General features: G+C 37.6%; 2 protein-coding genes across 2 annotated transcripts; one reads left to right on the top strand and one right to left on the bottom strand.

Moving 5' to 3' along the window:
* The first annotated feature begins 3,492 nt into the window (after window positions 1–3,492).
* Window positions 3,493–8,392, top strand: LOC135623572 (SKP1-like protein 1). Its single transcript, XM_065126699.1, has 2 exons — window positions 3,493–3,903; window positions 8,086–8,392. The coding sequence occupies exons 1-2, from the start codon at window positions 3,592–3,594 to the stop codon at window positions 8,257–8,259; spliced, it is 486 nt and encodes a 161-aa protein (XP_064982771.1). The 5' UTR covers window positions 3,493–3,591; the 3' UTR covers window positions 8,260–8,392.
* On the bottom strand, window positions 8,362–10,878 carry LOC135623571 (GDSL esterase/lipase At5g55050-like). Its single transcript, XM_065126697.1, has 5 exons — window positions 10,566–10,878; window positions 9,461–9,591; window positions 9,148–9,384; window positions 8,815–9,064; window positions 8,362–8,724 (listed from the first exon to the last, which is right to left on the bottom strand). Exons 1-5 carry the CDS (start codon window positions 10,807–10,809, stop codon window positions 8,504–8,506), a joined length of 1,083 nt encoding a protein of 360 aa, XP_064982769.1. The 5' UTR covers window positions 10,810–10,878; the 3' UTR covers window positions 8,362–8,503.
* Between the last annotated feature and the right edge of the window lie 1,235 nt (window positions 10,879–12,113).

Raw genomic sequence — 12,113 nt, 5'->3', positions numbered from 1 at the left:
ATTATGATGGCTTGAAAAACTCTCCATAAAGCAGATAATTGCTTTTAGGTGAATCATTGTGACTGGTTCCGTTAATTCACAGTCAGCTTGTATATATATAAAGAATCTTGCTGTCCTCTCCCTGTCATTGAACTAGCCAATCCTGATTCAAGCAGACCACCATTTCTTTCATCTGCCATGACCTCTTTGTGCTTGGATGGCGTTTAGGATTCTCCATGCACAGTATGCATGGGCCTCGCTTGTTTGAGGTGACAGATTAGGTACCTCCTATGGTGCAGCAGCTCAGATTGGATGGGTGAGTGGAATACGCTGAACCTGATTTTTGAGACAGCTTCTTCAGCCTCCCTCTTGGATTAAGATACGTAGTGTTTTGCAACTTTATGCTGTCGCCGAGGTATCAACACGGGTCCATCCCGAATGCACAAGATTATCAATATGGTTGAAGGGGCGTAGGTCTTAGGTCTCATTCTCCTACGTATCAATAAAGTTGAAGATTACTTTTTTAGGTCTTGACTTTCTGCATATAGAATAAAAGATTTTTGATTTGATCCCTTTCAATACTTAAGTTAACGAGAGTTAAAGATAAAGAGAGTTAGAGTATATGTATTGAGGACCAACGCCAGCACTATTCCTAAGGATAGCTTTTATATCTATTTCTAAGTACGATCATACATAGCAACATTAATGATCCTCGATCATCATCATACGTAGGTGTTTAAAACCCGCTAATATCGTAGGTGGTCAGCCTATGCGTTGGGTGTAGGAGCCATCCAATCTACTCGATTTAGTCTTGTTCGATGTTGCTGTCCACCTACTGTGTGGCCCGATGCATAGTTGCATCGCCTCGTAGAGGGATAGCTTCAGGCGATTGATAGGCTCAGGCTCATGATGTTAAGTTGGCTCGATACGATACGTTAGTTTAGGGATACCACGTCGAGTATACTATGATAACGGATTGTCACATGGGACGAATGCTAAAATATATTATATTCCAAAGTAAAGACGTGTCTCAATACGAGTATTCTAGACGAGAATCTAGCATTTCATGGCTGCATTGTGTGTGTAGATACATGCACAGGAAATGAAGTAACCAAAATCCTTTCGAGTCACATCATAGATATCCCTCAGGGCAGCTGAGGGGTCACCGAATGGACCTGCTCGGTAAGTATTTAACGTTAGGCACACTATTATCGACCTTGATGATTTATATCACATCATTAAAGTTATTAATAAGACCATCCTATATATTAATAATCCATCATGTTTGACTACTGTGAGCTGTTGGAGTGGATGCAGTGATATGATACAGCTGAAGAAGCCACCTCAAAAGGAGTCAAAAGAATAAAGCTCTCAAAGGTCTTGTCGAACATGCTAAAGAGAAAGTTGGTATCCTCCCTGAACATATTCAGTCTGGAGGTGGAAGTATTCCTACAAATTGAAGGTGCAGATCGAAGGAAGATACTTCTGAATGCTACGTGCCAAAAGAACCATGCGTATAGTACTAAATTGTATTGGGAACGAGAAGTAGTCACTTAAGAGGTAAGAGCAACTTAGGCCTAATGCTCAAGAAATCCAAAGGAGCCCTTCGGCAAAAAGGATTGGTAAAGAATCGAGCAAAGCTAAAGAAAGGTAAATGAACGAGCCCCAAAGCATTTATGAGCACATCATACAAATAGTGTTAGTCAATTTGACGTGACAAAGATGACCTAAACAGATCTTCTTGTTCAAACACTATCACATTTCCGTACTTAAATGAAGTATGATGGAGGTCCAATTAGGAAGATCGAGTCACTAGATGGACTGGTTCAAGGCATGTTCTTCCGTATTCGAAAAAGAATCCAAGTGTGAAATACCCACTCGGATATATGAATTGCTAGGTGAATTGACTGAAGGGGAGTTCTTCCATATATGAAAAAGGATTTGGTATTTAAATCCACATTTAGACAAGTCTTATAAAACTTAAGCCAAGGGTATTTATTCATCATGATTTCTTCCACGCTCTCATATCATTATTTATTCTTATGTGATGAAATATGTATATATATATATATATTGATATTATAGTTGATGTGACATACTTAATTGACACATCATTGTTTAAGCTCCATATGTTAAACTTTTATTGTTAGTGAATAATTGTCATATCAATGATATTTCTCATAGAGATCAAAAGCTATTATTCATATTTAGATTATCATTCCAAGTTGTAGAATTGTCAACCAATCAAATAAGGAAGTTAAAGAGCCAATCTTTGCCTCATGCTGCAAGATGAGGACCAAGTGATGAATCACCAACAAGTTATAACTCTATTATAATACATCAGGAATGGTTACTTAACTTGCAAGAAAGGGAATCTCAAATCACTATTTCCAACCTTAAATGGATTGACCCCATCTTTTCTTCTCAGCTAATGCCATGCTGAACACAAGAATGAGTGCAAGGACTGAATTAATCTGAAGAGGGATGCTCAAGAGGGAATTATTATCTAGCTGATGTGACTAATTCTTTACCATTTTACTTCTTTGGATGCCTCCACACCAAACTTTGGCAGCAGAATGGATGGCATCAAAGAGAAGACTATTTGACCAAGGAATCAGAATCTCTGGGTGGAAGGAGTAATCTGATGTCCTTGGTTCCTTTAATGCTTTTAAGAACTGGTACATGCACCCCCAAGCTTCCTGTTACTTGTGCCACAGTTTGTAATGCATTGTACAAAAGTTTACTGACATTGATGTGATTTTACACTGTGATTCCAAGCTAAAAAGTGATAGTAATCACTCGACATGAGAGCTATATGAGCTGTTCAATTTGATCACTTATTTTTTTACAATAGTAACAAACTGTAATTATTCAATTATTTAGAATCTTTTTTAAACAATGATGAAAGGATAGACTTAGCACTAACATAATATTAAATATTATAAAACACTCGATAATAAGATAGATACCTAAGTTTAAAAATATATTTCGATAAGAATATATTGATACGATTAAAGATAAAAAATCGATAAGAATATATTGATACAATCAAAGATAAAAAAAGATAAAAATGATATAAGGATACCGAGCAAGAGGGGTGTGAGAAGAGATAAGGTATACTACCTTATACTAACTACTATAATCCATTAGGTATTATAAATTTATAAAGAGAATAATAATGTATATAATTATCTAGTTTATTTCAAAGAGTGTATCATCTATTTATTGGGTTCATTTATTTTTTTCAAAAAAATCTTCTATTAGAGTAAAAGAATAAAATTCAGATTTAAAATTTAAGAAAGACATTGATAATTAAAAAGGCAAATATTAAAGTATTTTTAACGATAAAATATTTTTTTATAAAAAAATATCATTTCTGATAAAAATTTTGAATTCCGTTTTTGTCATTTTATTTTTTTATTTAAAAATAATAATATTGTTGGTTTAGCCAAGTTGTGAAACGCGTTTCCAGTAAGATTGTTTCCCATCATTGCGGAATCGTCGGCCAGATCGGGCTGGGGTAGGTCTTGATCTTGACTTCTAGGGCTTCCTCTTATCTCGGTTCCCTCCCGATCCCTTTCCACTCTCAGATCGATCCCGGCTGTGGTGGCCATGGCGAAGACGATCATGCTCAAGAGCTCCGACGGCGAGGTGTTCGAGGTCGACGAGGCGGTGGCCATGGAGTCGCAGACTATCAAGCACATGATCGAGGACGACTGCGCCGAAAACGGCATCCCGCTCCCTAACGTCACCTCCGCGATCCTCGCTAAGGTTATCGAGTATTGCAGGAAGCATGTCGAGGCATCCGCCGCCGCTGCCTCCAAGTCCTCCGATGATGGCTCCAAGCCCACCGACGAGGAGATCAAGTCCTGGGACGCCGAGTTCGTCAAGGTCGATCAGGCCACCCTCTTCGATCTCATCCTGGTGAGATATCTGAATGCTTCCTCTTCTCTCATCGTCTTATATTGTTATCTTTTTGGTGATAAATCTAGTTTGGTTCTGCATTTATACGTTTAGGTGGTAAATGTGATGTATTTGTTGATGATGAATAGATAGAGGATAATTTTGCTAGGTATAGCTTTGTAAGATATCTGATGGATGTTTGCAAAATAAGGTAATTAACAAGCTCATACATATTCACTATATAACAATACGGTATCGTCATCTTTGGTGTGTTTTCATTGGCGTTTGGTGATGATGAGCCTGCTTTGTAGCTTCCTAGTTGGTTTTTTTGGCCTCATGTTTCCTTTTTTTCGCCATTCTAGTAACCTTTTTTTAATCTCCAGTGAGACATTTGCAAAATTGTATATTTCTTTTTCTACAGAGATGCCCTAGATAAATCTTAGTTTATGAGGAGTATAAAGCCAATATTGGAACTCACACCTACATGAAGGAGACACACTGCAGAATAGCTTGCATTTTCTTTTGGCAAATCTTTGTAATGTTTAGTCTACTTGGGATGGAGAACCATCCTAGATTCCATGCATAACCAATCACAGGAGCACTGTTTTTTATTCATAGTTTATTCTTGTGTCAAGTTGCTTCGACTTTTGCCTATCTTTATATTGGGGATCTTTGTTTTTTATAAGGTGATAAGATATTGCTGAGTAAACATTAGCATGACTTTTGTTTGGTTGTGTAAGATATTGCACAATCTGTGGTTTCCATTGTTCGAGGTTTGCTTGTAAGGCATTTGAATCAACTGAGTTAATCTTCTGAAGCAAATGCCTGATAAACCTAGGTTATTTATAGGGTCTTGGAAATTGGACCAAGTTTAGAATTTTTGGGCATGAACGCTTGTGATTACAACATGACATACTTGTGAGGTTTTAGTGAAAAACCTAATGATCATCAATTTGGAAGGTTTTTTTGTTCCTTCTAGACATGCTGTTTATCTCTTTGATGTATGCTTACTGTGCTTCAGCAATCAATATTGAAGCTTATAGATGATTGGCTGTCACTGGATTATTGGCAGGAATCGACCTTGGGATGGTTGACCTATTGCTAGTTGGTAGGCAAATGTCCAGTGTATTGGTCATTGAGTGCAGCTTGATCATCAATTGTTTGTCATCAATTGGCCTGGCTGTCACTGGTAGGTCACCGAAAGGTTGACATGCCATTTATCATGATAGCTGAATATCAGTATCCTGTTAGTTGATAAAACCAATATATTGTTGGTTGACAGGCCACTGTTTTAGATTGTCAATGGATTACCTATTTCAATATATCATATCATCGGTCTCAGTCAGCTTTAACTAGACCACCAATGTGCACAGTCCACCATTATACTGTTGGTTGGTTGCTGATTGGTAGATGATCATCTGTAGTCCATTGACCTTCTGTTTCAAATGGATACAGCGAGACTGGTGGTTGGTAAACTATGATCACTAAGGTTTCTGGTTGATGATTGGTTAACATATTATAGATCATCAGTTGGTGATTGGTAATTACTGATGTAAAATCTAAGATTGCTCTCTGGTTGTTGGTTGTTAATCAATAAATAGATTGATAGATACTATAACCACTCTATGATTGCTAGTGAGGCAGTTGGTTGATAATTGGAGATCATCTTATGTATCATCAGTTGGTGACTGCCAATCACTGATATAATGTGATATTGTAGATTGCTTTCTAGTTTTTGGAAGATGATCACCATTAATCTCTATCCATTGATGGTATGTCAGTTGATGATTGCTGACAATTTGTAGATTATATTTTGATGATCATTGGCCAGTGGCAAATTGCTGCAAGTGTTGGACCACTGATATTGATTGCCAACCACTTATTGATGATGGCTGACGGTAGATCAGCAGTTACATGCGAGTTGATGATTGGCTGTTATTGGCAACTGGCATCTACAACTTGAGTGGAAAATTTAAGCACTTTAGGATGTGAAGAACAGTTAAATTGAGTCAAGTAATTTTACTAGCACCAACCAATAGGAGGCTTTTTTTAAGGTTAAGCTTCAACTCATTAGTCTTTAGTTTGCATTTTATTATTTCTTGGTTATATCTGTAATTAGTGAATTATTAGACTATGGTTAAACAGTATTGGGCATTTTAGAGGTCTCCGGTCTTGTATTTATTTTTCAAAATAATAAGGGTTTCTGGTAAAATACATTCTTAGATTAATGTAATCTTACGTCTTCATTTTATAAGAAGTTGAGAGGTGGCTTTTAATTGATATTTGGGTGTCTTTTATAAACAAGAAACTGCTGAAGTGAGAATAATTAAATCATAGGGTGATTCTTAATTGTTTTGGGTTAAAGACATTCTTTGTTATTGCAGGTATTTCTTCTGTTTTTTAAATCATCTGGACCATCCCCTCGCATAGTCCGCATACCTTCCTCTATATAATAATTGCTTGGAGTGGTGTTCCTAGGCTCAATTGTAGAAACAAATAATACAAATGGTACTGGTCACACGTGTTATCTACTCAGCCTCCTAAAAGCAAAACATAGAACCTAACCATCAATTAGCTTTGTGTTACGAGTTCTGATATTCACTAAAACAAAACTCGGGAAGTTGGCACGGTAACCCAGATGTAGATTGACATAGTAAAACTAAAAGTATTGAAGCATTAAAAGAGTGATTCAAACAACTCATAGCTATGCAGGAAATAATAGGTAATTGTGGTAAGACATTAACAATAGTTATTTGTAACTAAGAGTTAGGCTAAAATGGTCTATAAAAAGACAGACTTTGGCTCTTTCAATGTCATATGCCATTTGACCTTTTTTTTTCCCAACAATGAAGCACCTACTTTCCTCTTAACTTTGTTGCTATATATCTGTGATAGTCTTTGACTTCAAATGGGGTTGCTAATAAACATGTCATACATGAACTAGGACTCTTAACTCAGACATAGGCTTTTGACTAGGTTACGCAACCCTAGGACCTAAGAATTGTTAAAATCCTACTTAAATAGAAAAACAAGTATTAATTTGAATAGAAGACATAGTAGCCAAACAGGCTTAATATTATGACCCATTAACTGCAAAATGTAGCATGACTTAACCTTATATTCATTTATGCTATATCAGAAACTGATTGGATATGCTGCCAAAACATGGAATATCAGCTGATTATTCTAGTAACGTTTTTTGTTTAAGTCCATTTCATTCTTGTCTGTTGAATTAATAAGATAGTTTATGAGAACAGCATGTTAATTATATAATCTTGGAAGGATGATTGTCATATTTGCACATCTTCTGGTTTTATAATTTATGGTGTGAGTTTTGCTCATCTCAATGAAAAAATGTGCAACAGGATTGGTTATGCTTTATAGAATAACACCACCACCACCAAGTAGAAGTAACCAAAATGTCCTTCCTATTTGGATTGGCTACATGGTGTTATCCTGCAATTAAGCTCTGATAGGACAATTCTCTTCCAATTTCATTAATCAAATCAAATTCCATTGGTATTGGCCCTTCCTCTCATCCTAACCTAAAACCCAGTCAGCAAGGGAACTCCATGATCGAAACATAGATCTGCTCGTTATTAATTTTGGTTCTGGCCAGTCTTTTATCTTAAATGTTTGTTTGTTGTCCTGCCTCTCTCTCCGCTTTGGTTCAACTGGTAGCCTCTTGGTGATCTCCAGCCTTGTTCCATTCCCAGTTTCTCTCGGACGGACTAAACCATCCAGTGGACAGATGTCCTTTGTTTGGGCTAAAACTAACTCTTTTCTGAGTAGAAACATAGAACAAGTTCTCTGACCATAGGAAATTGTGTGCTGTATATTGAGTTGTGCATGGGATTGAAGCTTGAAACCTCGGACGGTCTACTTGCTTAAGAAGATTAATTGGAAACAGATCCCCCATGCTATAATTTTGGTATTGATCACCATGTTGAATCTTCTGTCCTTTGCTTTGTTATTACTACTACCCATATGTGCCTCTTGACACCATGGATGGCAAGGAAATTGCTCAGAATAGATTGAGGGAAGATTATCTATTTTCCTTTATCATATTACTTTACCTTGTGTTACCTACCTGAACAGACAGTGTTCAGGTTCCTTCCAATGCTATGCAACTGCTTGCTTTGGCATACATATCAAGCTTATTATGTGGCCTTTTTTGTTTCTATGATTTGGTGGTGTATTCAGGCTGCAAATTACCTGAACATAAAAGGGCTGCTGGATTTGACGTGCCAAACTGTGGCCGACATGATCAAGGGGAAGACGCCGGAGGAGATCCGTAAAACCTTCAACATCAAGAATGACTTCACCCCCGAAGAAGAGGAAGAGGTTCGGAGGGAGAACCAATGGGCCTTCGAGTGACACGTATACCTCTCTTTCGTCCCAATAATGATGTACGTGTCATATATGGGGTTGTAATTAGATTGGAAACCGAGTTGATGCCAACCTGCGAGTGGATCAATCTACAAAAGAAAGGACGCCTCCATTCGAATCACTACTTACTCATAAACCACAACCTCATCGTGCTCAGCACGAAGTGCAAGCACTTATTCCTCCCTCTTACATCATCTAGCTTCTGCTAACAACACCAACGCCATGCCCTTCTTCAACTCTCCACCAGCTGCTTCAGATTGATAGGACTGGCGTACTCCGATGCCCCACTGTACAACGCGAAACCCGCCTTCTCCGACGTCTCTTGCGTCGGGTGAATCCTGTCCCAGAACAGGAACTCGTTGCGGTTGGTGCAGAAGGTGGTGTTGGGCGAGCACATGACTTCTGCCCCCAGTTTCCCCGACCCACAGCAAGCACTGCTCACGTCCTTGTAACCTGCAGCAACAGCAGCAACACTCACTCAGTACACGATTTAGCCACTTCCCATCCATCTCTTCGCCACATGTGATGTCGATCCGAGCTTACCGACTCCTGCGGGGTCAGAAACTATGCTCGTGACGACGTTGTACGAGTTCCCGATCGTGTACTTCATCCCTTCCATCTCCGAGCTAAGATTCTTCACGAGGACGCTGACTCTGTCGTTGAAGCCCTTGGTCAAGGTGTTCAATCCATCGAGGCACGCTCCCAAGGGATGCCTGACTCGCGAAATGGGGCAGCACCCGACCGGCGGCACGTTGATGAGCGCGAACTTCCTGGCTCCCAGATCGTACAGCGCCTGTGCCATGAAAGAAGAGCGCAAGCTCGTCACGCTAGCCAACAGAGCCAACATCGATCGTCTCGCTGAGGAAGGAAGCTCACCTTGAGATGTGTGGTGTAGTTGGTGATCATGACGTTGTAGAACTGCTCGGTCTGGTCGGCGGTCGCGTTGCCGCCCGTGGCGAAGAAGAAGGCGAAGACGTCGTTGCCGCCGGAGCTGATGAGGAAGATGGACTTGGACAGCAGTCCCTTGGCTACTGCCGCGGTGACTCGCGAGGCGATGTTGGATTCGTGTGCAGCGAAGTCTTGGATCTGCTTTGTCATGGTTATGGTGGTGCCCTGGAAGATGAAGATGGTCGGAGGGTTAGGGTAGGTCATCATTGCAGAAGGGAAAAAGAGGAGGAGGATAGCTCACAGTGGAGTCGAGGATTCCGGATCCGCCGGAGGCAAAGCTCACACCTCGCAGGCCTCTTAGGATGAGCGGGTGGGTTTTGTTCACCACAGCGAGATACGGTGGTGGGCTTCTTTTGAACCCCATATGAATTGCTGCCCACAGTGAACACAAATTGATTCACTTCCTTCACAAGTGCTAAGATTGATATTCTTATTTTATTTTTCTTTTTCAAATAATACCTCTAATATAAAAATTATCTAAACTATTTTTTTTAATCTATGATAGTGTTTCTGAACACCACAATAAAAGCACTATAAAAACTACTTGAAAAATAAGCTAAATAGAATCAAAATATATTAAAAATTGTTAGATATATCATATTATGATTCAAATAAGTATAATAGTTTAAGAATAATACCATCTAAATTAAAATAAAATTTAATTAATTATTATATTTTAATCACCATAATAAAAACACGACCTACTCGAAAACATTATAAATGAACAAAATAGACTCTTAACCTTAATCAAATAAACTATATAAGCTAAAAAATATAATATCGTAATGAACTACAAGCAACGACAATAAAAAAGGCATAATATGATGTTATTTATAATATTTTTTAACAATATTTATAATATTTTAATACCTCAATAAAACATCATAAATATTATTAAAAATATAATAAACAAACCAAATAAAAATATTGTAATAGTTTAAAATTGGTAAAAGAATGGACGAAAAAAATTATGGGTATTTTGAATATTTTTTAAATTAATCGTACTGTTTGAAAAAAAATGGGTTGCCTTTAAAAAAAAAAACCCAAAATATGAGTTTTTTTTTAAATAAAGTTGCCCCAAATTAAATATAACAAATAATTATATACTACTTTGCATTTGGAGAGGTTGTTTTGGTGACTAACTTTTCATGTTGCAAAGTAATAACTTTATTATTATATAGTGTCACCCTTAAATCATTGATAATGATTTAATGCATAATTCATAAATATTGGTAGAATTATAGCTGTGAAAAAAAAATGATGAATCTCTTAGTTATTCTTATTTTTTAAGAAAAAGGAAATATTATCGCCCCAAAGTCAAATCATGACACCAGTCAACCACGCACCTAAGAAATCAATGGTGTTGTAGCCATTGCTGAACCGTCCGGTGGGAGTCTGGTGCGGGAAGTCGACGCCGTAGTGGGGGAAGTCCGCCTTGGCATCCTTCCCCGGCAGGTAGTTGTTGTTGCCGACGTCGGCGGTGGAGTCGCCGAAGACGTAGACGGCGGGGACCTTCGGCAGCGCGGCCGAGACCGCGGACAAGGCAGCAGAGATGACAGCAAGGAGGAGAAGAGGAACGGCGAGCTTCATCTCGAATCTCCGCTCTTCTCTACTACGCCGAGGGTCGAGAATGGAGAGTTGGTGTCGAGTGCCATTTAGCTCAGAAGATGGAGCTGTTTATAGAGAGCGCAGGAAGGAAGAGCAGCAGCCACGTTAGACTGCGAACCATTCGTTTCATGGATTATATTAATATGATTAGATTTGTCTACGATGAACGTGAAACGCGTGGCTTGAATAGAATGATTAGAATTTGTTTCCTTATGGAACAGTCGAAAGATAAAAAAATATGAACATCAACATTAAAATAATGTATTGTTAGATATGGAGGAGAATTCATCCTACCATTATTAAATTATATGGAATTATTTAATTATATAAGATGTATTATAAATTTACTTAGATTTTTATGATTATTATCTATCAATAAAAAAAATATAATTATGAGAAGATGACTCTCCTAATTATTCATACCACATCCTTTATTTTTGTCTATAACATGATAAGTATTCTTAGGAATGAAAACTCAATAAATTATAAATATTCATAATTTCTTTTATTCCCTAATCTATCGTTCGTAATAGTCATATTAAAGACATATAAAAAAAAAAGACTGAGTTTAGTTATTTTTAAAAATTAATTTTCGAATATGTCGATAATGTATACCTGTAGATTAGATAAAGACATTCTATCAAAAGTTATATATTATAAATATGATATATTGTTATTTGATTTCAATTTTTGAAATGAAAACTTTCTACATAATAATAGCATAATTATATTTTTTATACCTACGCTCTTAAAATGTGGGAGAAGAATCTCTTTAATCAAAATAATTTAGTATTTATTCAAGTATTTTGATAGGTTGATTCTATCCGACTCAACATAAGTCGAAAGATCAAAATATTTTAGTCTTCATGGAGGATAAGATAAATCAAAGAACACTACGGTGCCTAAACAAATTAGGTTAGCATGAGAGATGGTATCGGAAGAAGTTACTATGCTCTCTCTGACTCATCTAAATACTATCAAATCAAAACGTAGAATAATGTTCTTACGAGAATTAACTTCACATAGGATAAGAAGAAGAGGATGCTGGAAGAACTCTTTCACACACAAATATATTCTCTCACTCACAGAAGACTCTACATAATGTACGGTATATCTATAAATTTTCTTTAACACCCTTACTCGGAGATCAACAATCCTTCAAAGCCCCGCCCTGTCTTCAGTTTCATCAAGTGTTGTTCTTCGAGCATGAGATAGATATCAATGCTCAAGACCAAAAAGACACGACAAAAAGGAGCTCGTCTCTTTTGTCCCCGTTAGATGGCCGA

The sequence above is a fragment of the Musa acuminata genome, chromosome BXJ2-9 (assembly GCF_036884655.1).
Source record: "Musa acuminata AAA Group cultivar baxijiao chromosome BXJ2-9, Cavendish_Baxijiao_AAA, whole genome shotgun sequence".
Lineage (NCBI taxonomy): Eukaryota > Viridiplantae > Streptophyta > Magnoliopsida > Zingiberales > Musaceae > Musa > Musa acuminata.
This window is presented reverse-complemented; position numbering and strand designations above follow the sequence as displayed.